The sequence below is a fragment of the Pan troglodytes genome, chromosome 13 (genome assembly GCF_028858775.2).
Source record: "Pan troglodytes isolate AG18354 chromosome 13, NHGRI_mPanTro3-v2.0_pri, whole genome shotgun sequence".
Lineage (NCBI taxonomy): Eukaryota > Metazoa > Chordata > Mammalia > Primates > Hominidae > Pan > Pan troglodytes.
In genome coordinates this window covers 81,005,380-81,032,019 of record NC_072411.2, presented here as the reverse complement: position 1 = coordinate 81,032,019, position 26,640 = coordinate 81,005,380, and the positions used below count along the sequence as shown (strand labels likewise).

Genomic DNA, 26,640 nt, shown 5'->3' with positions numbered 1-26,640 from the left:
GATATTTGAAAAATGCTTGCTGAATAACTGAGACAATGACTGAGTGAATACATTCATGAATAACTTCAGCTTCCATTTGGTATTATCTTCCCTGAACTGTAAGGGTCATTAAGAGTATTATTTTATTTGAACAAGTGACAGTTTGGTTTTAGCTTTAATAGAGGATAAGGAGCACTCTTTCCATTCTAGTGAAGTACTTTCTACAGCTCCCTGTTGATTGAGAATGTTCTAAGTGCTGTAGAATACTGTATAAATTTTTAAACTAGAAATCCATATACAAATATTCTTAATTATATTGCAATATTATTGCTGAATTTATAAATAAGACATGCAAAAATGAGATTTCTCTTGCTTTTAAGTGCATTTTCAGATATGAAGTTGTCTTTCCATACCTTATGGTTTTTGATGGTCATCCATGGGGAAGAGCTGCTTCTCTTCATTTAGACAACAAATCCAACTACAGCCGACAGCAATAGAGAGAGACCACTTGAGGGGACGGGTTAAAGGCTGGAGCACCAGGCTCATTTTAAGTGTTCAAAATCCTATCCTCAAGTTTGCCTGATTTAAATTCCATAGTATACACATCTTATGAAATTGCTAAAAGAATTGTATAGCTCTAAACAGGAAGTGAGAGAGAGAAGACTTCGAGGGTGTTATCAATGGTTTTCCCACCATTGGAAAACTGGGAATCATGGCATTCTGGGGAATGAGGAGGCAAATTTTGGTCTGGTCTAATAGGGATGCTATTTGGTGGGACAATCCTTCCTCAAGCCCCTCCAATCACTACTACACACACGTGACAACTAAAAATGTCTGAGAACCAGTGACAGGTGCTGGAGCTGTAAATGTGAGTGAGACAACTTAGGTCTCTGTGTCTCCTTCCCAGATCTGAAATCATTATCATTGGCATGCTGGGGTATCATGCCCTGTAGCTGTCTCCATTAGTACCTCACTTGTGTTTGTGTTTCAGGCTGACTAACTGATACATACTGCTCCTTAGGGGAAGAGAAAAGAAAGAAGTAGCCTCCATGGAGGCTCAGCAATGGACAATAAAATAAAATAGTATTTCCTGAGTGCTGACAGCATATGAGCAATCACCAGATTCAGAAGGGAAGGCCTGGCCCACAGGATGATGTGGCACATGGGCAAACAGAAAGCTGGACCACTAAAAGAACCACAAGGCCTTCCTAACACCTTTACCAAGGCTGAAGAAGTATCACGGAGACCCAATTTCTCCACATCAAAAAACTGCCAGGGTAGATTCTGCCTTTGGGTTCAAGATCATGTTCTATTTCAAGAATCTCATAGGAGGCACACTTTAACTGGTCACTCCTGAGATTTTGGATTTGCTAGAAATATCCCTGTTCTATTAATCATGTCTAGTTCATTCTGTTTGAGTCCCTGTCTCCTTCAGTATTTCAGATGGTATTTGATAGGTCTTGGGAAGCATTGGGCCATACCTGGCCTCTGATCCCAGCAGCTTAAGAGCGATCTAAAATTCCAAGGAAATTTGAATCAGACAGTTTTCTACAGATTCCCAAAGCAGAATGTCTGCTGACTTTCTTCGAGAAAATACCACGTGTAATTTGTATCAAATTAAATCCAGAGGGTTCTGCAAGAATGTTCTGGCCTTGGATCCGCAATGAATAGAACATTTTGCTGTTCACAGTGGAGGTCATGGGAGAGTCCCAACGAAATATTGGAAGCCATAATCATAGCTAAGTTGCTCTCCCTAAAGCCTTTATATCACTGATTTATAAAGTGTCATTTGAGTGGGAAAATAAAAATATTAAGAGGAGCTTATTTTATGTGTTTAACAAGCCTAACAGGTTCCAAAGGCAACCCTATTAGATATAGAAATAGCCCATTTTTGGATTTATTTTAGCACCTTTGTGCCAAATCTGAGAAATATTAGTGGGAAGTTACATGTTTACCTGGTTTTCCCTAGAATGAATTCATAGTCTGTTATTTCTTATTCTTCCCTCTATCACTGCCATAGAATTTTCCAATTTTGGCCAGGTGCGGTGGCTCATGCCTTTAATCCCAGCACTTTGGGAGGCCAAGACAGACGGATCACCTGAGGTCAGAAGTTTGAGACCAGCCTGGCCAACATGCCAAAACCCCGTCTCTACTAAAAATACAAAAATTAGCCAGGCATGGTGGTGCATGCCTGTAATCCCAGCTACTCCAAAGGCTGAGGCAGGAGAATCTGGGAGGCAGAGGTTGCAGTGAGCCAAGATCGAGCCACTGCACTCCAGCATGGGTGACAGAGTGAGACTCCATCTCACCAAAAAAAAAAAAAAAGAATTTTAAAATTTCATGGAATTTGTAGTTTCAGTTCTTACCACACTCATTGTCATAGGAAAAAAGTTAGAATCTAAAACTTTTAATATAATGTTTTCATCTTATATATTCTTGAACTAACACTATCATAAGTGGAGATTGAGGCCAGGTTAACCTATTTTAATGTTAAAAAGTTTAAAATGAAAAATATGCACAATACAAAATTAACCAGCCCTTACTATGGTCTAAAACTTGTCGCACAAGAATCAAATGTCCAGTTATTATGCTCTTAAATAGCTAGGTAAGAAAATATACACTTTTGGTCAAACTCTCCTGCCAATTTAGACACTCAGTTGTCTGTTTATTCTAAATAGCAAAGAGAACAGAGCTGGCACATACTCATCTATCTCTTAGTGGATATTCATTGCCATTTCTACCCAATCTTCCTGAGACTTTTTTTGAGTTAGCTGTGAAATTATCAGTCTATAATCTAGATTTTTTGTTTTGTTGCATTATAAATTTTATTTCTTTATTAAGTATAAGAGAACCTTGGTGACATAATGTGCCAATAAAGGACTTTACATGTGTAAATGTATGTGTCAGCTTGGTATGGTGTGGTTGTGTCCTCACCCAAATCTCATTTTGAATTCCCATGTGTTGTGGGAGGGACCTGGTGGGAGATAATTGAATCATGGGAGCAGGTCTTTCCTGTGCTGTTGTCATGATAGTGAATAAGTCTTATGAGATCTGATGGTTTTAAAAATTGGAGTTTCCCTACAACAAGCACTCTTTTTGCCTGCTGCTATCCATGTAAGATGTGACTTGGTCCTCCTTGCCTTCTGCCTTGATTGCGAGGCTTCTCCGAACAGGTGGAACTGTGAGTTCTCCATTAAATCTCTTTTAAATTTCCCTGTCTCAGGTATGTCTTAATCAGCAGCATGAAAATGGACTAATACAGTAAATTGGTACCAGTAGAGTGGGATGCTGCTGAAAAGATACCTGAAATGTGGAAGTGACTTTGGAACTGGGTAATAGACAGGGGTTGGAACCGTTTGGAGGGCTCAGAAGACAGGAAAATGTGGGACAGTTTGGAACTTCCTAGAAACTAGTTGAATGGCTTTGCCCAAAATGCTGATAGAGATATGGACAATAAAGTCCAGGCTGATGTGGTCTCAGATGGAAATGAGGAACTTGTTGGGAACTGGAGCAAAGATGACTTTTGTTACGTTTGAGCAAAGAGACTGCTGACATTTTGCCCCTGCCCTATAGATTTGTGGAACTTTGAACTTGAGAGAGATGATTTAGGGCATATGGTGGAAGAAATTTTTAAGCAGCAAAGCATTCAAGAGGTGACTGGGTGCTGTTAAAGGCATTCAGTTTTATAAGGGAAGCAGAGCATAAAAGTTTGGAAAATTTGCAGGTTGACAATGCAACAGAAAAGAAAATCCCATTTTCTGAGAAGAGATTCAAGTTGGCTGCAGAAATTTGCATAAGTAACGAGGAGCTAATCCCCAAGAAAATGATGAAAATGTCTCCAGGGCATGTCAGAGGTCTTCACAGCAGCCCCTCCCATCACAGGCCTGGAGGCCTAGGAGGAAAAAGTGGTTTCGGGAGCCAGGCCCAGGGTCAATGTGCTGTGTGCAGCCTAGGGACTTGGTGCCCTGCAACCGAGCCACTCCAGCCATGGCTGAAAGGGGCCAACACAGAGCTTGGGCTGTAGCTTCAGAAGGTGCAAACCTGAAACCTTGGCAGCTTCCACATGGTGTCAAGCCTGTGGGTACACAGAAGTCAAAAACTGGGCTTTCGGACCCTCTTCCTAGATTTCAGCAGATGTATGGAAATGTCTGGATGCCCATGCAGAAATTTGCTGCAGGGGCAGGGCCCTCATGGAGGTCACTGCTAGGGCAGTGCAGAAGGGAAATGTGGGGTTGGAGCCCACAAACAGAATACCTACTGGGACATTGCCTAGTGGAGCTGTGAGAAGAGGCCCACTGTCCTCCAGACTCCAGAATGGTAGATCCACTGACAGCTTGCAAATAGAAGCTGGAAAAGCCACAGACAATTAACGCCAACCAGTGAAAGCAGTCAGGAGGGAGGTTGTACCATGTGAAGCCACAGGGGCAGATCTGCCTAAGTCCATGGGAACCCACCTCTTGCATCAGCATGACCCAGATTTGAGACATGGAGTCAAAAAAGATCATTTTGAAGCTTTAAGATTTGACTACTCTGCTAGATTTTGGACTTTCATGGGGCCTGTAGCCCCTTTATTTTGGCCAATTTATCCTATTTGGAATGGCTGTATTTAACCCAATGCCTGTACTCCCATTGTATCTAGGAAGTAATTAACTGCTTTTGATTTTACAGGCTCATAGGCGGAAGGGACTCGCCTTGTCTTGGATGAGACTTTAGACTGTGGACTTTTGAGTTAATGCTGAAATGAGTTAAGACTTTGGGGACCGTTGGGAAGGCATGATTGGTTTTCAATATAAGGACATGAGATTTGGGAGGGGCCAGAAGTGGAATAATATGGTTTGGATGTGTCCCCACCCAAATCTCATCTTGAATTCCCACATGCTGTGGGAGAGACCTGGTGGGAGGCAATTGAATCATGGGGTTAGGTCTTCCCTGTGCTGTTCTCATGATGGTGAATAAGTCTCATGAGATCTGATGGTTTTAAAAATGGGTGTTTCCGTACACAAGCCCTCTTTGCCTGGCACTTTCCACGTAAGATGTGACTTGCTCCTCCTTGCCTTCTGCTATGATTGTGAGGCTTCCCCAGTCACGTGTAACTGTGAGTACTCCATTAAACCTCTTTCCTTTGTAAATTCCCCAGTCTCGGTTATGTCTTTATCAGCAACGTAAAAATGGACAAATACATAGCTTTTATTAGGTAATGCTAGGGTAACAAATAACCCCAAAATAGCAATGGCTTACAAATAACAGATTTTATCGTACCATGTTGGCTGCATGGTAACTGCAGTTCAGGTTTGTGTGTTTCCTTTATTTTAGAATCCAGGCTGAAGGAGTTTATTAGTCCATTCTCATGCTCCTAATAAAGACATACCCGAAACTGACTAATTTATAAAGGAAAGAGGTTTAATTGACTCACAGTTCACCATGGCTGGGGAGGCCTCAGGAAACTTACAATCACAGTGTAAGGGGATGCAAACACATCCTTCCTCACATGGTGGCAGCAAAGAGAAGTGCCGACAAAAAGGGGGAAAAGCCACTTAAAAACCATCAGCTCTTGTGAGAACTCTCTCACTATCACAGGAACAGCAGCTTGGGGGTAACTGCCCCCATGATTCAATCATCTCCCACCAGGTCCCTCCCATGACATGTGGGAATTATGGGAACTACAATTCAAGATGAGATTTGGGTGAGGACACAGCCAAACCATATCAAGATGCAACCCCTATTTATGGAAAGAGCAATGATAGACTCACTCATTAGTTCTTAATACTTCTACTCAGAAATGGCACACAAAACTGTTCACAGTTTATTAGTCTAACCTAGTTGCATACAAGTCTGGCTTTAGGAGGCATAGAAGTACAGTCCTCTTACAGAGAGAAACAGCAAATAACTGGGAACAATAATATAATTAAGTGTGTAATGTGTCTTAGAGTATAATTTGGAAGGATAAGGAAGGAAAGGACTGTTCAAGAAGAATAATTGGAGACAACTTAGGTCCATGATTCCAGTACAGCAATGGCATGTGTTTTTTTTTCCTTTAAGAATAGGTCTATTTCTAAAAAAAAAAAAAAAAAAAAAAAAGGTCTATTTTACATAATTGCAAAAATATAAAAATTTCTCCAATAATAAAAATAACATATTTTATTATAAAAAATTGAAAATATACAGAAAGATATAAATAAGAAGGTGAAATTAACTGGAAAACCCTAGGTAAATACCTAGAGAAATGAAAATATATGTCTACCCAAAAACTTGTACATAAATATTTATAGCAGGTTTATATATAGTAGTCAAAAATTGGAAACATCCAAATTTCTACAGGCAACTAAATAAACAAATTGGCATATTCATCTATTCTTTTGGGGACATACTTGAGAAATTATTCAATATTTTCCATGATGGTGGCAGTGATAATAGTGATGATGAGGCAGATGATGATAAGATTTTCTTGGGACAATTTTGGTAACATTTTAAAGAATATTTTCCATTTTATCCCCGTTTTTGTTTTTATTTGCAGAAAATCCAAAACTTGCTATATGCATTTATAGCCCTCAATCTTAATATTATATAATTATGTTAAATAAAATATTTTGAATGATACATAATAATTGCACATATTTATGGGGTACATGTGATATTTTGGTACATTTCTACACTGTATAATGATGAAGTCTTGGTAATTGAGATATCCATCACCTCAAACAGTTGTGATTTCTTTGTGTTGATGACATTAAAAATCTTCACTTTTAGTTATTTTGAAATATATAATAATTAACTATAGTCACTCTACTATCAAACACTAAGGCTTATTCCTTCTATCTAACTGTATTTTTGTACCCATTAGCCAACCTCTCTTTACCTCCTTCTTCCTTCTTACCCTCCTAGCCTCTGGTAACCAACATTCTATTCTCTACCTTCATGAGATCTGCTTACGTTTTTTGTGTATCATTTTGTTCTTTTTAAAATGTCAAAAGTTAAAAAAAATTTTGAAGAGACAAAATTCATATAACATAAAATTAACCATTTTAAAGTGTAAAATTCAGTGGCATTTAGTACATTCACAGTGCTGTGTGTGAAAAGTTCAATATAGAAATGAACTTCTGAAATTAAAATGTTTTATATGGGAGGAAAGTACTGCAATTCAGGGCATAAATGCAGACTGGCTGGTCTTCAGTATGTCTGAAAAACAAAGAGAAAGTTAGAGGTTTTATAAAAAGGAGAATATGTATTGCTGTTTGATAAATTTCATTGCCACTAGTAAGGTTTTGAGGAGTTGGTAAGCTCTGATTAGCAAGTGACAGTCGTGGGCAAAACTAGTCTCAGAGTTGCAGCAGGTTGTTTCAGTAGCCAATAGCTAAAACTGGTTTCAGGTTATGGTAGGCAGTTTCAGCTTGCAGACTTGCAGGGAATTACATTTTTGGGGCAATGTTTTGTGCCCTGAGTGGTTTTCCTCCCTGACCTCTGAAATCCATTTTTGTTGAGTATGACAAGAATGACCCAATTCATATGATCACCTTTACATGTGCAACCATCACCTCTATCTAGATCCAAAACCTTTCCATCAGCCCAAAAGAAAACCCTGTGCCCACTACATAGTGACTCCTTATTCACCCTTCCCCCAGCCCCTGGCAAGCACCATTCTGCTCTTTATTACTAAGATTTTACCTATTCTACATATTTCATGTAAGTGGAATCATCCATTATGTGACCTTTGGCGTTTCACTTTCACTTAGCATGTCTTAGAGGTTCACCAATGTTGTAGCATGTATTGGTCTCCCTTCCCTTCCATTCCCTTCCCTTCCCGTCCCTCCCCTCCCCTCCCCTCCCCTTCTCTTTTTTCCTTCCTTCCTTCCTTCCTTCCTCTCTCTCTTTCTTTCTCTCTCTCTCTTTTGTACGATGTATCAATACTCCCTCATATGGATATAGTACATTTTGTTCATCCATTCACCGGTAAATGGACACTTGGATTGTTTCTGTCTTTTGGCTATTGTGAATACTGCTGCTGTTAATATGCGTGTGCTTGCTTTTGTGTGGACATATGCTTTAATTCCTGTGGATATATGCCTAGGAGCATAATTTCTTGGTCATATGGTAATTCTATGTTTGACTTTTTGAGGAAATGCCAACATGTTTTTTTTTTTAAAGCAGCTGTACCATTTTATATTATCATCAGCTATGTACATGGATTCCAATTTTCTCCATGTTCTTGCCAACACTTGTTATTTTTCTCTTTTCTTTTTTTTTTTTTTTTTTGAGATGGAATTTCGCTCTTGTTGTCCAGCCTTGAGTGCAACGGTGCAATCTCAGCTCATTATAACCTTTGCCTCCCAGGTTCAAGTGATTCTCCTGCCTTAGCCTCTCGAGTAGCTGGGATTACAGGCATGTGCTACCATGCCCAGCTAATTTTGTATTTTCAGTAGAGATGGGGTTTCTCTATGTTGGTCAGGCTGGTCGTGAACTCCTGACCTCAGATGATCCGCCTGCCTCAGCCTCCCAAAGTGCTGGGATTACAGGTGTGAACCACTGTGCCTGGCCTCCTTTTTTTTTTTTTTTTTTTTTAAGATTATAGCTATCCTAGTGGGTGTGAAGTGACATCTCATTGTACTTTTGATTTGCATTTTTCTAAGACTAATCATTTGAGCATCTTTGTGTGCACTTGTTTGCCATTTATATATCTTTGTTGGAGAAATGTCTTTTCAGGTCCGTTGCCCATTTTATGATTGTATTGTCCTTTCTATTGTTTTATTTATTTATTTATTTGTTTTCTTTTTTTTTGAGGCAGAGTCTTGCTCTCTCACCCAGGCTGGAGTACAGTGGTATGATCTCAGCTCACTGCAACCTCTGCCTCCTGGGCTCAAGCAATTCTCCTGCCTCAGCCTCCTGAGTAACTAGGATTACAGGTGCCCACCACCACGCCTGGCTAATTTTTGAATTTTTAGTAGAGATGGAATTTCAACATGTTGGCCAGGCTGGTCTCGAACTCCTGATCTCAAGTGATCTGCCTGCCTCGGCCTCCCAAAGAGCTGGGATTACAGGCATGAGCCACTGCGCCCAGCCCCTTTCTATTGTTAAGTTGAAAGAGCTCTTTGTATATTCTGAATACTAGATGCTTATCAGATATATCATTTGCAAACATTTTCTCCCATTCTAAGGATTTTCTTTTTACTTCTTTGATAATGTCCTTTGTACACAAAAGTCTTAATTTTGATGAAGTTCAATTTATCTGTTTGTTGTTGTTGTTGCTTATGCTACTGGTGTCGTATCTAAAAAACTATTGCCAAATTCAAGGTGATGAAAATTTACTTACAAAATTCTTCTAAAAATTTTATAGTTTTAGCTTTTACATTGAGATCACTGATACATTTTGAGTTAATTTTTATATGGTATGAAAGGTAATAATTCAATTTTATTCTTTTACATGTGAATATCTAGTAGTTCTAGCTCCACTAGTTTGAGACTATTCTTTCCTAATTGAATGGTCCTGGCACCATTGTTGAAAATCAATTGGCCATAGACATATAGGTATATTTCTGAACTCTCAATTCTAGGCCATTGCCCTATATGTCTATCCTTATGTCAATACACCATTTTGATTACTGTTGCTTTGTAATAAGTTTTGAAATTTAGAAGTGTGAGTCCTCCGAATTGGTTCTTTTTCAAGATTGTTTTGACTATTATGGTCCCGTTACAAGTCCATATAAATATGAGGATTATCTCTTCAATTTCTGTCAAAAAGCCTGTGAAATAAAATTTTTATATTGATTACATTGAATCTGTGGATTACTTTAGACAGTATTGCTTTTTAACAACACTAAGTCTTCCAACTCATAAACATGGGTTCTCTTTCCATTTATTTAGGTCTTCTTCAATTTCTTTTTTATTTATTTATTTATTTTTTATTATTATACTTTAAGTTTTAGGGTACATGTGCACAATATGCAGGTTAGTTACATACGTATACATGTGCCATGCTGGTGTGCTGCACCCACTAACTCGTCATCTAGCATTAGGTATATCTCCCAATGCTATCACTCCCCCCTCCCCCCACCCCACAACAGTCCCCAGAGTGTGATGTTCCCCTTCCTGTGTCCATGTGATCTCATTGTCCAATTCCCACCTATGAGTGAGAATATGCAGTGTTTGGTTTTTTGTTCTTGCGATAGTTTACTGAGAATGATGATTTCCAATTTCATCCATATCCCTACAAAGGACATGAACTCATCATTTTTATGGCTGCATAGTATTCCATGGTGTATATGTGCCACATTTTCTTAATCCAGTCTATCATTGTTGGACATTTCGGTTGGTTCCAAGTCTTCGCTATTGTGAATAGTGCCGCAGTAAACATACGTGTGCATGTGTCTTTATAGCAGCATGATTTATAGTCCTTTGGGTATATACCCAGTAATGGGATGGCTGGGTCAAATGGTATTTCTAGTTCTAGATCCCTGAGTAATCTCCACACTGACTTCCACAATGGTTGAACTAGTTTACAGTCCCACCAACAGTGTAAAAGTGTTCCTATTTCTCCACATCCTCTCCAGCACCTGTTGTTTCCTGACTTTTTAATGATTGCCATTCTAACTGGTGTGAGATGGTATCTCATTGTGGTTTTGGCTTGCATTTCTCTGATGGCCAGTGATGGTGAGCATTTTTTCATGTGTTTTTTGGCTGCATAAATGTCTTCTTTTGAGAAGTGTCTGTTCATGTCCTTCGCCCACTTTTTGATGGGGTTGTTTGTTTTTTTCTTGTAAATTTGTTTGAGTTCATTGTAGATTCTGGATATTAGCCCTTTGTCAGATGAGTAGGTTGTGAAAATTTTCTCCCATTTTGTGGGTTGCCTGTTCACTCTGATGGTAGTTTCTTTTGCTGTGCAGAAGCTCTTTAGTTTAATTAGATCCCATTTGTCAATTTTGTCTTTTGTTGCCATTGCTTTTGGTGTTTTAGACATGAAGTCCTTGCCCATGCCTATGTCCTGAATGGTAAAGCCTGGGTTTTCTTCTAGGGTTTTTATGGTTTTAGGTCTAATGTTTAAGTCTTTAATCCTTCTTGAATTGATTTTTGTATATGGTGTAAGGAAGGGATCCAGTTTCAGCTTTCTACATATGGCTAGTCAGTTTTCCCAGCACCATTTATTAAATAGGGAATCCTTTCCCCATTGCTTGTTTTTGTCAGGTTTGTCAAAGATCAGATAGTTGTAGATATGCGGCGTTATTTCTGAGGGCTCTGTTCTGTTCCATTGATCTATATCTCTGTTTTGGTACCAGTACCATGCCGTTTTGGTTACTGTAGCCTTGTAGTATAGTTTGAAGTCAGGTAATGTGATGCCTCCAGCTTTGTTCTTTTGGCTTAGGACTGACTTGGCGATGCGGGCTCTTTTTTGGTTCCATATGAACTTTAAAGTAGTTTTTTCCAATTCTGTGAAGAAAGTCATTTGTAGCTTGATGGGGATGGCATTGAATCTACAAATTACCTTGGGCAGTATGGCCATTTTCACGACATTGATTCTTCCTACCCATGAGCATGGAATGTTCTTCCATTTGTTTGTATCCTCTTTTATTTCCTTGAGCAGCAGTTTGTAGTTCTCCTTGAAGAGGTCCTTCACATCCCTTGTAAGTTGGATTCCTAGGTATTTTATTCTCTTTGAAGCAATTGTGAATGGGAGTTCACTCATGATTTGGCTCTCTGTTTGTCTGTTGTTCGTGTATAGGAATGCTTGTGATTTTTGCACATTGATTTTTTTTTTTTTTATTATTATACTTTTAAGTTTTCGGGTACATGTGCACATTGTGCAGGTTAGTTACATATGTATACATGTGCCATGCTGGTGCGCTGCACCCACTAACTCGTCATCTAGCATTAGGTATATCTCCCAATGCTATCCCTCCCCCCTCCCCCCTCCCCACCACAGTCCCCAGAGTATGATATTCCCCTTCCTGTGTCCATGTGATCTCATTGTTCAATTCCCACCTATGAGTGAGAATATGCGGTGTTTGGTTTTTTGTTCTTGCGATAGTTTACTGAGAATGATGGTTTCCAATTTCATCCATGTCCCTATAAAGGATATGAACTCATCATTTTTTATGGCTGCATAGTATTCCATGGTGTATATGTGCCACATTTTCTTAATCCAGTCTATCATTGTTGGACATTTGGGTTGGTTCCAAGTCTTTGCTATTGTGAATAATGCCGCAATAAACATACGTGTGCATGTGTCTTTATAGCAGCATGATTTATAGTCATTTGGGTATATACCCAGTAATGGGATGGCTGGGTCAAATGGTATTTCTAGTTCTAGATCCCTGAGGAATCGCCACACTGACTTCCACAATGGTTGAACTAGTTTACAGTCCCACCAACAGTGTAAAAGTGTTCCTATTTCTCCACATCCTCTCCAGCACCTGTTGTTTCCTGACTTTTTAATGATTGCCATTCTAACTGGGGTGAGATGATATCTCATAGTGGTTTTGATTTGCATTTCTCTGATGGCCAGTGATGATGAGCATTTTTTCATGTGTTTTTTGGCTGCATAAATGTCTTCTTTTGAGAAGTGCCTGTTCATGTCCTTCGCCCACTTTTTGATGGGGTTGTTTGTTTTTTTCTTGTAAATTTGTTTGAGTTCACTGTAGATTCTGGATATTAGCCCTTTGTCAGATGAGTAGGTTGCGGAAATTTTCTCCCATGTTGTAGGTTGCCTATTCACTCTGATGGTAGTTTCTTTTGCTGTGCAGAAGCTCTTTAGTTTAATTAGATCCCATTTGTCAATTTTGGCTTTTGTTGCCATTGCTTTTGGTGTTTTGGACATGAAGTCCTTGCCCACGCCTATGTCCTGAATGGTAATGCCTAGGTTTTCTTCTAGGGTTTTTATGGTTTTAGGTCTAACGTTTAAATCTTTAATCCATCTTGAATTGATTTTTGTATAAGGTGTAAGGAAGGGATCCAGTTTCAGCTTTCTACATATGGCTAGCCAGTTTTCCCAGCACCATTTATTAAATAGGGAATCCTTTCCCCATTGCTTGTTTTTCTCAGGTTTGTCAAAGATCAGATAGTTGTAGGTAAGCGGCGTTATTTCTGAGGGCTCTGTTCTGTTCCATTGATCTATATTTCTGTTTTGGTACCAGTACCATGCTGTTTTGGTTACTGTAGCCTTGTAGTATAGTTTGAAGTCAGGTAGTGTGATGCCTCCAGCTTTGTTCTTTTGGCTTAGGATTGACTTGGCGATGCGGGCTCTTTTTTGGTTCCATATGAACTTTGAAGTAGTTTTTTCCAATTCTGTGAAGAAAGTCATTGGTAGCTTGATGGGGATGGCATTGAATCTGTAAATTACCTTGGGCAGTATGGCCATTTTCACGATATTGATTCTTCCTACCCATGAGCAAGGAATGTTCTTCCATTTGTTTGTATCCTCTTTTATTTCCTTGAGCAGTGGTTTGTAGTTCTCCTTGAAGAGGTGCTTCACATCCCTTGTAAGTTGGATTCCTAGGTATTTTATTCTCTTTGAAGCAATTGTGAATGGGAATTCTCTCATGATTTGGCTCTCTGTTTGTCTGTTGTTGGTGTATAAGAATGCTTGTGATTTTTGTACATTGATTTTGTATCCTGAGACTTTGCTGAAGTTGCTTATCAGCTTAAGGAGATTTTGGGCTGAGACGATGGGGTTTTCTAGATAAACAATCATGTCGTCTGCAAACAGGGACAATTTGACTTCCTCTTTTCCTAATTGAATACCCTTTATTTCCTTCTCCTGCCTGATTGCCCTGGCCAGAACTTCCAACACTATGTTGAATAGGAGTGGTGAGAGAGGGCATCCCTGTCTTGTGCCAGTTTTCAAAGGGAATGCTTCCAGTTTTTGCCCATTCAGTATGATATTGGCTGTGGGTTTGTCATAGATAGCTCTTATTATTTTGAAATATGTCCCATCAATACCTAATTTATTGAGAGTTTTTAGCATGAAGGGTTGTTGAATTTTGTCAAAGGCTTTTTCTGCATCTATTGAGATAATCATGTGGTTTTTGTCTTTGGCTCTGTTTATATGCTGGATTACATTTATTGATTTGCGTATGTTGAACCAGCCTTGCATCCCAGGGATGAAGCCCACTTGATCATGGTGGATAAGCTTTTTGATGTGCTGCTGGATTCGGTTTGCCAGTATTTTATTGAGGATTTTTGCATCAACGTTCATCAAGGATATTGGTCTAAAATTCTCTTTTTTGGTTGTGTCTCTGCCAGGCTTTGGTATCAGAATGATGCTGGCCTCATAAAATGAGTTAGGGAGGATTCCCTCTTTTTCTATTGATTGGAATAGTTTCAGAAGGAATGGTACCAGTTCCTCCTTGTACCTCTGGTAGAATTCGGCTGTGAATCCATCTGGTCCTGGACTCTTTTTGGTTGGTAAACTATTAATTATTGCCACAATTTCAGCTCCTGTTATTGGTCTATTCAGAGATTCAACTTCTTCCTGGTTTAGTCTTGGGAGAGTGTATGTGTCGAGGAATGTATCCATTTCTTCTAGATTTTCTAGTTTATTTGCGTAGAGGTGTTTGTAGTATTCTCTGATGGTAGTTTGTATTTCTGTGGGATCGGTGGTGATATCCCCTTTATCATTTTTTATTGCGTCTATTTGATTCTTCTCTCTTTTTTTCTTTATTAGTCTTGCTAGCGGTCTATCAATTTTGTTGATCCTTTCAAAAAACCAGCTCCTGGATTCATTAATTTTTTGAAGGGTTTTTTGTGTCTCTATTTCCTTCAGTTCTGCTCTGATTTTAGTTATTTCTTGCCTTCTGCTAGCTTTTGAATGTGTTTGCTCTTGCTTTTCTAGTTCTTTTAATTTTGATGTTAGGGTGTCAATTTTGGATCTTTCCTGCTTTCTCTTGTGGGCATTTAGTGCTATAAATTTCCCTCTGCACACTGCTTTGAATGCGTCCCAGAGATTCTGGTATGTTGTGTCTTTGTTCTCGTTGGTTTCAAAGAACATCTTTATTTCTGCCTTCATTTCGTTATGTACCCAGCAGTCATTCAGGAGCAGGTTGTTCAGTTTCCATGTAGTTGAGCGGCTTTGAGTGAGATTCTTAATCCTGAGTTCTAGTTTGATTGCACTGTGGTCTGAGAGATAGTTTGTTATAATTTCTGTTCTTTTACATTTGCTGAGGAGAGCTTTACTTCCAACTATGTGGTCAATTTTGGAATAGGTGTGGTGTGGTGCTGAAAAAAATGTATATTCTGTTGATTTGGGGTGGAGAGTTCTGTAGATGTCTATTAGGTCCGCTTGGTGCAGAGCTGAGTTCAATTCCTGGGTATCCTTGTTGACTTTCTGTCTCGTTGATCTGTCTAATGTTGACAGTGGGGTGTTAAAGTCTCCCATTATTAATGTGTGGGAGTCTAAGTCTCTTTGTAGGTCACTCAGGACTTGCTTTATGAATCTGGGTGCTCCTGTATTGGGTGCATAAATATTTAGGATAGTTAGCTCCTCTTGTTGAATTGATCCCTTTACCATTATGTAATGGCCTTCTTTGTCTCTTTTGATCTTTGTTGGTTTAAAGTCTGTTTTATCAGAGACTAGGATTGCAACCCCTGCCTTTTTTTGTTTTCCATTTGCTTGGTAGATCTTCCTCCATCCTTTTATTTTGAGCCTATGTGTGTCTCTGCACGTGAGATGGGTTTCCTGAATACAGCACACTGATGGGTCTTGACTCTTTATCCAACTTGCCAGTCTGTGTCTTTTAATTGGAGAATTTAGTCCATTTACATTTAAAGTTAATATTGTTATGTGTGAATTTGATCCTGTCATTATGATGTTAGCTGGTGATTTTGCTCGTTAGTTGATGCAGTTTCTTCCTAGTCTTGATGGTCTTTACATTTTGGCATGATTTTGCATCGGCTGGTACCGGTTGTTCCTTTCCATATTTAGCGCTTCCTTCAGGAGCTCTTTTAGGGCAGGCCTGGTGGTGACAAAATCTCTCAGCATTTGCTTGTCTGTAAAGTATTTTATTTCTCCTTCACTTATGAAGCTTAGTTTGGCTGGATATGAAATTCTGGGTTGAAAATTCTTTTCTTTAAGAATGTTGAATATTGGCCCCCACTCTCTTCTGGCTTGTAGGGTTTCTGCCGAGAGATCCGCTGTTAGTCTGATGGGCTTCCCTTTGAGGGTAACCCGACCTTTCTGTCTGGCTGCCCTTAACATTTTTTCCTTCATTTCAACTTTGGTGAATCTGACAATTATGTGTCTTGGAGTTGCTCTTCTCGAGGAGTATCTTTGTGGCGTTCTCTGTATTTCCTGAATCTGAACGTTGGCCTGCCTTGCTAGATTGGGGAAGTTCTCCTGGATCATATCCTGCAGAGTGTTTTCCAACTTGGATTCATTCTCCGCATCACTTTCAGGTACACCAATCAGACGTAGATTTGGTCTTTTCACATAGTCCCATATTTCTTGGAGGCTTTGCTCATTTCTTTTTATTCTTTTTTCTCTAGACTTCCCTTCTCGCTTCGTTTCATTCATTTCATCTTCCATTGCTGATACCCTTTCTTCCAGTTGATCGCATCGGCTCCTGAGGCTTCTGCATTCTTCACGTAGTTCTCGAGCCTTGGTTTTCAGCTCCATCAGCTCCTTTAAGCACTTCTCTGTATTGGTTATTCTAGTTATACATTCTTCTAAATTTTTTTCAAAGTTTTCAACTTCTTTGCCTTTGGTTTGAATGTCCTCCCGTAGCTCAGAGTAATTTGATCGTCTGAAGCCTTCTTCTCTCAGCTTGTCAAAGTCATTCTCCATCCAGCTTTGTTCCATTGCTGGTGAGGAGCTGGGTTCCTTTGGAGGAGGAGAGGTGCTCTGATTTTTAGAGTTTCCAGTTTTTCTGTTCTGTTTTTTCCCCCTCTTCGTGGTTTTATCTACTTTTGGTCTTTGATGATGGTGATGTACAGATGGGTTTTTGGTGTGGATGTCATTTCTGTTTGTTAGTTTTCCTTCTAACAGACAGGACCCTCAGCTGCAGGTCTGTTGGAGTACCCTGCAGTGTGAGGTGTCAGTGTGCCCCTGCTGGAGGGTGCCTCCCAGTTAGGCTGGTTGGGGGTCAGGGGTCAGGGACCCACTTGAGGAGGCAGTCTGCCAGTTCTCAGATCTCCAGCTGCATACTGGGAGAACCACTGCTCTCTTCAAAGCTGTCAGACAGGGACATTTAAGTCTGCAGAGGTTACTGCTGTCTTTTTGTTTGTCTGTGCCCTGCCCCCAGAGGTGGAGCCTACAGAGGCAGGCAGGCCTCCTTGAGCTGTGGTGGGCTCCACCCAGTTCGAGCTTCCAGGCTGCTTTGTTTACCTAAGCAAGCCTGGGCAATGGTGGTCGCCCCTCCCCCAGCCTCGCTGCCGCCTTGCAGTTTGATCTCAGACTGCTGTGCTAGCAATCAGGGAGACTCCGTGGGGTAGGAACCTCCGAGCCAGGTGCGGGATATAATCTCATGGTGTGCCTTTTTTTAAGCCCGTCGGAAAAGCGCAGTATTCGGGTGGGAGTGACCCGATTCTCCAGGTGCCGCCCGTCACCCCTTTCTTTGATTAGGAAAGGGAACTCCCTGACCCCTTGCGCTTCCCGAGAGAGGCAGTGCCTCGCCCTGCTTCGGTTCGCGCATGGTGCGTGCACCCACTGACCTGCGCCCACTGTCTGGCACTCCCTAGTGAGATGAACCCGGTACCTCAGATGGAAATGCAGAAATCACCGGTCTTCTGCGTCGCTCAGGCTGGGAACTGTAGACCAGAGCTGTTCCTATTCGGCCACCTTGGCTCCTCCCTCCTTCAATTTCTTTCAGTAATGATTTTTAGTTTTCAATGTACAAGTCTTTCACCTCCTTGGTTAAATGTATTCCTAGGTATTTTATTCTTTCTGATGCTCTTATAAGTGGAATTCTTGATTTCCGTTTTAGATTGTTCATTTCTTTATAAAGAAACACAACCAATTTTTTTGTTATTGATCTTATACTCTGTAACTTTGCTGAATTTATTAAGTAGCTTTAGCATCATTTTTTCTTTAAACATTTGGTAGAATTCACCAGTGTAGTCACCTGGGCTTACTGCTTTCTTATTTGGAAGGTTATTAATTATTGATTTAATTTTTTAATAGATATAGGCTTGTTCAGATTACCTATTTTTTCTTATGTGAGTTTTGGTAGATTGTGTCTTTCAAGGAATTTGTCCATTTCATCTCAGTTATCAAATTTGTGGACATAGAGCCATTTATAGTATTCCTTTTTATCCTTTTAATATCCATGGTATCAGTAGTTATGGACCCTTTTTCATTTCCAATATTAGTAATTTGTTTCTTTTCTCTTTCTTTCTTTCTTGATTAGCCTGACTAGAGATTTATCAATTTTATTGATCTTTTCTTAGAACTCGTTTTTGCTTTCATTGATTTTCTCTATTGTTTTCATTTCATTGATTCCTCCTCTAATTTTTATTATTTTCTTCTGTTTACTTAAGATTTAATTTACTCTCTTTCTCTAGTTCCTATGGTAAAAACTCAGAAGACTGATTTAGGTTTCTCTCTCTCTCTCTCTCTCTCTCTCTCTCTCTCTCTATATATATATACACACACACACACACATTCAATGCTACAAATTTTTCTTTAAGCACTGCTATTGTGGCATCTTAAAAATTTTGATACATCATATTTTCATTTTCTCATTTAGTTCAAAATATTTGTATTTCCCTGAGACTTCTTCTTGGACCCATGTGTTATTTGAAAGTGTGTTGTTTAATATTAAAATATTGTGGTATTTTTGGCTATATTTCTGTTATTGACATTTAGTTAAATTCTTTTGTGGTCTGAGAGTATATTCGTATGATTTCTGTTTTTAAAATTTTGGTAAGGTATGTTTTATGGCCCAGGATATGGCCTATCTTGATGAACGTTCCATGTAAGCTTGAGAGGAAAGTGTGTTATGCATTGTTGGAAGAATTATTCTATAAATGCCAATTAGATCAAGTTGACTAATGGTGCTGTTCAGTTCATCTATATGCTTCATAATTTTCGGCCTGCTGGATATAATGATTACTGATAGAAGGATGTTGAAGTCTCTATTATAGTATATTTATCTATTTCTGCATGTAGTTCTATTAATTTTTGCCTCATATATTTTGAATCTCTGTTGTTAGGCTCATACCCATTTAGAATTGTCATGCCTTCTTGTAGATTGACTCCTTTATTATTACGTAACACCCATCTTAGTCTCAAATAATATTCCTGGCTCTAAAATATTCTCTGTGTAGAATTAACATAGCTACTCAGCTTTCTTCAGACTAGTGTTAGCATGGTACATCTTTCTCTGTCCATTTACCTTTTTTTTCATCCAGCTTTATTGAGGTATAATTGACAACTAAAAATTGTATACACCTAAGTTATACAACATGATGTCTTGAGGTATGTATACATTGCAAAATAATTAACACATGTTAAATTAATTGAGCTAATCGACATATCACCTCACATTGTTACTCCAATTCATTTACTTTTAATGCACCTCTGCCTTTATATTTGGAGTAGGTTTCTTGTAGACATCGTATACTTGAGTCTTATTATTCTTATCCACTCTAACAGTTTCTGCTGAACCCAGGAGGGGTAGAGCAAGGGCACGTAAAAATATCTCAAAGCTTTTCTACCATTTTTAAGTCACCTTTTTCTTGCTTCAGCCTTAGTTTGGTTGCTGTAAATCTTTGACTACTTTCCAGAGTTCTAACAAAATTAGGACAGTTTTTGCTTGCATTTTTTTTTCTTTTTTTGAGACAGAGTCTCGCTCTGTTGCCCAGGCTGGAGTGCAGTGGCACGATCTCAGCTCACTGAAAGCTCCGCCTCCTGGGTTCACGCCATTCTCCTGCTTCAGCCTCCAGAGTAGCTGGGACTACAGGCGCCCACCACCAGGCCCGGCTAATTTTTTTGTATTTGTAGTAGAGATGGGGTTTCACTGTGTTAGCCAGGATGGTCTCCATCTCTTGACCTCGTGATCTGCCCGCCTCGGTATCCCAGTGTATTTTGATGTTTCTCTACAGGAATGGTCACTTGAAGCTATCTACTCTCCAATTTTTATTGACATCTTTCAGCTGTTTTAATATTTCATTGGGTTTTTAATTAATCAAAACTTAAAAAATCAATTCTAATATTTTAATCTAACCTGCTAATTTCTGATTTTGTATTAAATCAGTTTATCCCCCTTAATTTGTTTATTTTTTAAATAATTTAGACCTAGATGTTGAGATTATGTTCTTTCTTTAAAAACAAGTTGTCTAATACTATGTATTTTATCTGAGCATAAGGTTAGCTATATATTTAAAGTTTTTAAATGTAGTAGCCTTATTATTACTTTTAAAAGCAGTCCATAATTGTAGTTCTTATTATCTATTTGTTTGATGTAAGACTGGTTATATCTACTTGAAATATTTCAGTGCCACAGATACAAAGGTTCATGAGTGTCTTTACTGTGGATTGCACTATTTATCATTGTAAATGCCATTTGAAAGCATCAGTGATTTTTGTTTTGATTCTAATTTATTCAGTATTATAGTCCTGCTTTCTCTTGTCTGTCTTTGCCTGATATAGCTCATCTCTTTATTTTCAAAAAGTATTTCTTTTTAGGGATACTCTAGCAAACACAAATTGGTTGAATTTTGTTGCCTTTTTTTCCTCACTCTGATAGTATTTGTCTTTTTGTTTAAAAAGTTAACTCATCCACATTTTTTGTGTTAATTGATATTTAATTATGTACTTGTCATTATGTTTGTGTGTGTCCTTATGAACCTGCTCTTATTTCTTTTGTTTTCTTTGTTGTATTTTTCTTTATCACGTTTTTAAGTTCCTTTTTATGTTGATATTTTAGAATTTATTCATACTATTTTAGTCTACTGTACTCTTTAAAAATTATGCCTTTATTTTGGTGTCAACTTCAAGAATTATATGGAAGTTATTGAATCCTCCTATCCCTGAATGAGACAATTATGTAAGCACATGTTCCTTTTCATTTTTCATATTTTGTTCAAACAGTAGATAATGTTGGTTATAGATATCTTAATTTTTAAATTATGACTATTCTGGTTTAAAAATCTACTCTAAATATTTACATTAATCGTCACGGTCATATTAACAACTAATGACAATTATTTGCAGTAAACTAAGCTTTACTGGGCTTGTTTCTCACAACCTTTATTCTTGATCACTCTTCTAGGTGTGTTCTTATCACTTTTCTTATTTTTTTGGAACTGTTAGATTAACATAATATTCTATACCCCTTGGGAATGTAGACATGTGTCTTTGACAGATGTCAGCAGTGTTTGGACAATGTTTAAATGTGAATGCCTTTAGCCTGGCCATGCTTCCTGGCTCACCTCAATCCTGATCGCTCCTTCCTTCCTGTTTGATACACCTTCTTGCATAACAGTTTGTGTTTATAAATTCTGTTTCCTAGACCACATGCAATTTCTACTATCCAAGTGTTTAAAATGTGATCCTGTGTTCTTACATTAAGTTAACACCCTGCCTTATGCCTTTTTCTTTTGTACTTAGGCTTTGGAAGATCGGGTATGGGAACTCTTGCAGGAAGCAGACAAGACAGCTGAAGAGAACAAGGATCAGAGTCAGGTCTATGATGCCATGGCCGAGACTCTGGGTGAAGCATGGGCAGCTCTGGTGTCCATGCTTGAAAGAAGAACAGAGCTCCTTAGGTTGACTTCTGAATTTTTTGAAAATGCCTTAGAGGTTTGTACTTCAAAAAACTTCTCCCTTCCCCACATCAGAGCAAATGAATAGCACTCCTAAAAATGTTTATTTTTTCACAAATAGACATTGCAAGCAGTTAAAAAAATGGCAGAATAACCAAAACATACATACACAATATATTTAATTTTTGATTGTCAAAAAATAAAATTATTACTATTTTAAGAGTAGATCTTCAAACAAAAACAAAGTACAGTTAAATAACTAAAATTTGGTAAAATATTAAGTAATAATGGGAACACTCATAAGTCATTACGATTATTTCCCTCTATAGAAGGTAGTAATACAGTTACTAAATCAAACAATTACCTGATGGTAGTATTACTAAGAAATGCTGGTCTAGAGTGTGGTTCTTGGCTAAAAGTTGGAGAATAAAATTTCCTTTTGCTGCCTATGTTTTAAAAAGGCAATTATAGAATATTCCATAGGATATTTGATTCATAAATATAGCATTTTATAAGTACTTTCCTAAGGCGTATAGTTGATTTTCCATAGTTTGAACACCTTACAATACAAGAGCAGGAAAAAGTCCTCCTAGACCTAAGAAGGTCATGTCTCCATGTGATTTTTCTCGAATTCTACAATTTTTTGAGGTTTCTAATTTCAAAATGTGAGAGTTCAAAGAACATTATCAAAAGAGGTGTTATATTGGGTATAAGACAGTTATTGGAAATTTCACTTTTAACTTCTGTGTCAAGTGGCAGCCCATTCATTTTGATGTAAGAGCACTGCTTCATTATGAGAAAGCATTAGCTTTGAAAAATATGACATTTTAAACTAGAAATTCAGGACTTAAATCCAAAATAATGAAGGAAAGAAGATTAGTAATAGAAACTAAAAATTGGAGTAGGCAATCTCATGCATCATGAACTTGTTTAAAAGCAAAAGGGAGGAATAAAAACCTTATTATAACTTTCAAGGCTTGTTTTTCACAATTTGAACACCGAAGTTTAACTCATTTCAGAGACCATCTTGGAAAAAGTTTCATACACCATCTTTCTTCCCTGAAAAGAAATGAAACAGCTGAAATACACCTACAGAGGCCAAATTATAGATATATCTGATTCATTCTACCTTAGTAAGTAGGGTATAGGTGTCAACTGTCCTTGAAACTCAGCTCTTTTGAGCCCAGGAAATTTTCTTTTTTTCTAGCGTTAGAGCAATATTTGTTTCTCACTGTGTTTTAGTGTTAATGTAGCTTGTTTTCTCCATGATGAGTAAATTCCTTTCAGATATAACATGAAGTAAAAGGAAATAGTAGGCCAAACCATAATTAAGCCCAACACTCTTATACTTACACTTGCGTGAGCTTTTATTGAATCTAGTGAAAAGACTAATTATTTTTTGTATTATCCTGTTTGCAATTTTGTGGATCACTTCATACTAAACTGAAGACAAACTCCTATATAATCCTTATGTCCCCTTTGTATGCCAAAGCCATTTTTATTAGTGATAAAAGAGAGTGGAGAAAGGAAAATACTGATAAAAGTAAACAGAACTTTAGGAAAACTTTTTCTGAGTAAAGCATTGTTTGCTTATTGGTTTATTTATTTTTAATTTTATAACAAGCTGAAATATAAATATAAGTTAAACAGTGACCCTGGAACTTTTTGTAATGTTCTGCAGGTAACAAACAAACTACCTGCTAGGAATTTTCTTTTCTTTTTGAAGATTCTCTTTAAATAATATTTTAAAAATCAGTTATTAGAAATTGAATTAGAGATGTAAATGATGTGGATATGACCCCCTTATTGACTTATGTGCATGTAGGAGTTTTTGAGAAATGAAAAATTACTAATAATTGCATGGCTGATCATTATTACAAGATTATTTCAGGCTCACAGACATAACTGTCAGTTGGGTTATTCTCACCTCGAACACTGTGCTATAATTTAGGAACACTGCCCCTGATTGGCAGCAGCAGATGTCCATCAGGTTGTTCTAATAGGATGACAGAGGCCTTCCTTGCATTTCCAAAACATGTCCCATGCTCTTCAGTCTCTCTCTCATCATTCTGTTTCGCTTATAATTGGATTTCATATGGCTGTTGTAATAAACTACAGTCGATTGTGTTAATCAAATAGTTACATTAAAATATTTAGAATCCCCAAATTCAAAAATGATAGTTTGGAGAAGACTTGAAACAGAAGATAAGTACCGTGGTAAGCTTCTATGTCTGATACTTTTCCTTAATTAGTTTATTCTAAACCCAATCCAAAGGTGGATATATTAAAATGCTCATATAAATTGTGATAATTACTGTTGAATCTTAGTGCTAAAACAAGCCAACTATTTGTCTACCACTATAGACATACTGTGACAGGATAATCAAATATATTTTGCCATTCTAAAATTTGTTTCTAAGATTATTTTCCTGAGCATTTTAACATCACATTAATCATCTCTCTCAATCTCCCACTGCCTCTATGGAGAAAAAGAAAAAAGACAGACCAGTTATATTCCTCACCATTCAGAGTGTGAAATTACTATGCATTTTCCTTGAAACAGAGAATAAATTTCTCACTTGTCATTCTTGCTCCATCTAATCTCATTTTATTTATAGATGTAATGCATACAAATTATTGATAAAAATGCAAACAGAATTACAAATTATAGATTTAAATATTAAATTTTTACCTCCTCTCACTCATCCTTAATTCCATTTCTTCTCATTAAGTCACCATTTGGTGTGTATTTTTTGAGACCAATTTCTATACAAATATATATCTTTTTGCTTTGTATAAAATATAGGATTAGACTATGTATTATTCAGAAACTTGCATATTTCACTGCTAAGTTCAATTATAGAGCGAAAAAATAACTATACTTCAACCTTCTCTCTAAGTGAGTTCTTAAGCTACATTTACTTGTAAATGTGTAGATTACTTTTTAGTTAACCTTTTCTTGGTTTCCCTTAGCTAACTTTCTGCTTATTCTTAACTAAGTGTCTTCGAATGTTGACAGTGACTGTATACATAGGACACTATAATTTTGGTTGAAAAATTTAATAGGCATTTGGACAGTAAACAGGTTGGTTTATTTCAGCATATATAATTAGGTATGAAAGGAGAAGAAAGTTCTTACCAATGACACTTTGTAAATTGACCACATGCAAACACACACCCTCACGCAAACACTGTAAGCCAAAGCACACACAAACACATACATACAAACATATGCACTTGCACAATCATGCATCCTCAGTTGGGCTACTAATTTATGAAAAACATCTCTGGGTAACTAACAATGGCACGTTAATTTTTATACAAATGTCTTTCCTCTGTATTTCTATTGTAGTTTGCTATTAAAATAGACCAAGCTGAAGATTTCCTCCAGAATACTCATGAGTTTGAGAGTGCTGAGTCCTTAAAATCACTTCTTCAGCTTCATGAACATCATACTAAAGGCAAGAAATATGTTTATTTCTCACAGAAGTGTTTAGAGGTTTTAAAAGATGTTAATGTGAGAATGCTTATGTATGATAGTGTATTTTAAATTGATCTATTTATATTTACCTCAGCTTGTTCCAAGAAAAGTTAAAGCTTCATTTTTAATCATCTTCTGAAAGAAAGAACTAGTTGTGAATATTCTGAGAGGATGGTAGAGGATATGCCTCCAGGATATTCTGTTATTTGGTCTGCTAGAGTTTAGCTCCTGAGGACAGAGGCCATTTCTACCTTGTTCATCCCTTTACCCTTAGCATCTAGCAAGGTTCCTGCCACATGGTAGATCCTAAAGAAATTTTCTTAGTTGAATAAATCATTGAATTCAGTGAATGTTCCTTCTAAGGGTCAATAAATGAAGGTAATTCTTTAAAAAGCAGGTCTGAATCAGCAAAATTCCTCTTTCACTATTGCAGTTAAAAAAAATGGAACAGTGAATTTTTCCAGATGAAAATCTAATAAAACACTCTACAAAAAGATTTTCAGTTCCCTCTGAACAACTAGAAAGATAGTCTAGTTGTTAACCAAAAATTTGTATGCCAAGCCTTTCTACAAGAATTTGGTGTGGGCCAGGAGTGGAGTAGGGAAACGCATTTGTGGAAAAGTAGTAGTTACCTGTCATCTTTTGCAATGGAAGGAGGTTAGATAAATTGATAGAAACAACCATTTCTTTTCTGCCTAATATGTCTTCTAATTTTACTGCCAAATAGAATAGGGTCTGGATAGAAAGGTTTCTTGAATTCATTTGTCACAGTTCTAACTTGACTTCTAGCTCCACCAGCCTGTCATTCTGGATAGGACCAAAAGGTATTTTAAAGTCACAAATAGATTTAGTGTTTATATTACCCTTCAAAAGACTCTAGACAATAGATCATTATGATAAATTACTTATTACAACTTTCTAAAACTCAAAGATTAAAGGACTCAATCTTTCCTATGTAAGATTAAAGGACTCAATCTTTCCTATGTAAATTCTTATGAGATCCTACCAAATACATATATATAATTTCCACTGATTATTGTTCTATAGGACCTATCACTAATAGGGATTATAAAAAGCATCAAAAGTTTGTGCTTTAAAGCAACAGTTGCCCATTATTATACAGCAGTAGTAATCTAGCTAGGTCCAAAGGAAATGAGTAGAATCACGTGAAATTCCTCCTAGGAGACTGGAAGGCAACAAATGGGTTCTGTAGTCTCAATTCAATCTTCTTTCAACCAACATGATCATCACACAGCAGTTTTACCTCCAGAAACCTGACAATGACGGATGCTATTATTGAAGAGTTTCAATACTGAGGCAATCAAATGAAAGCATTCTCCAGAGGGACTGGGGGCTTATAGAAGTAGGGGCTTTTCCATACATGTTTGGGAATGGAGCTGGCAGGGGGAATGTAGTCTTAATGCTGTTTTGTTGTTGCTACTGCTGTTGGCTCCTTCAAGTTCCTAGGATCTGCGGCACTGTGGGCCAGTTTATATGGG

The 26,640-nt window shown here is 37.7% G+C and overlaps 1 protein-coding gene across 2 annotated transcripts in view; it reads left to right on the top strand.

The window, feature by feature from the left end:
- The window catches only part of CCDC141 (coiled-coil domain containing 141), a 219,138-nt gene that overhangs the window by 52,339 nt on the left and 140,159 nt on the right, over positions 1 to 26,640 (top strand). For both annotated transcript variants that reach the window (XM_063791317.1, XM_515948.8), the window contains exons 3-4: positions 21,506 to 21,697; positions 25,013 to 25,121. In XM_063791317.1, coding sequence (XP_063647387.1) covers positions 21,506 to 21,697; positions 25,013 to 25,121 — 301 coding nt within the window. The remainder of the gene's footprint in view (positions 1 to 21,505; positions 21,698 to 25,012; positions 25,122 to 26,640) is intronic.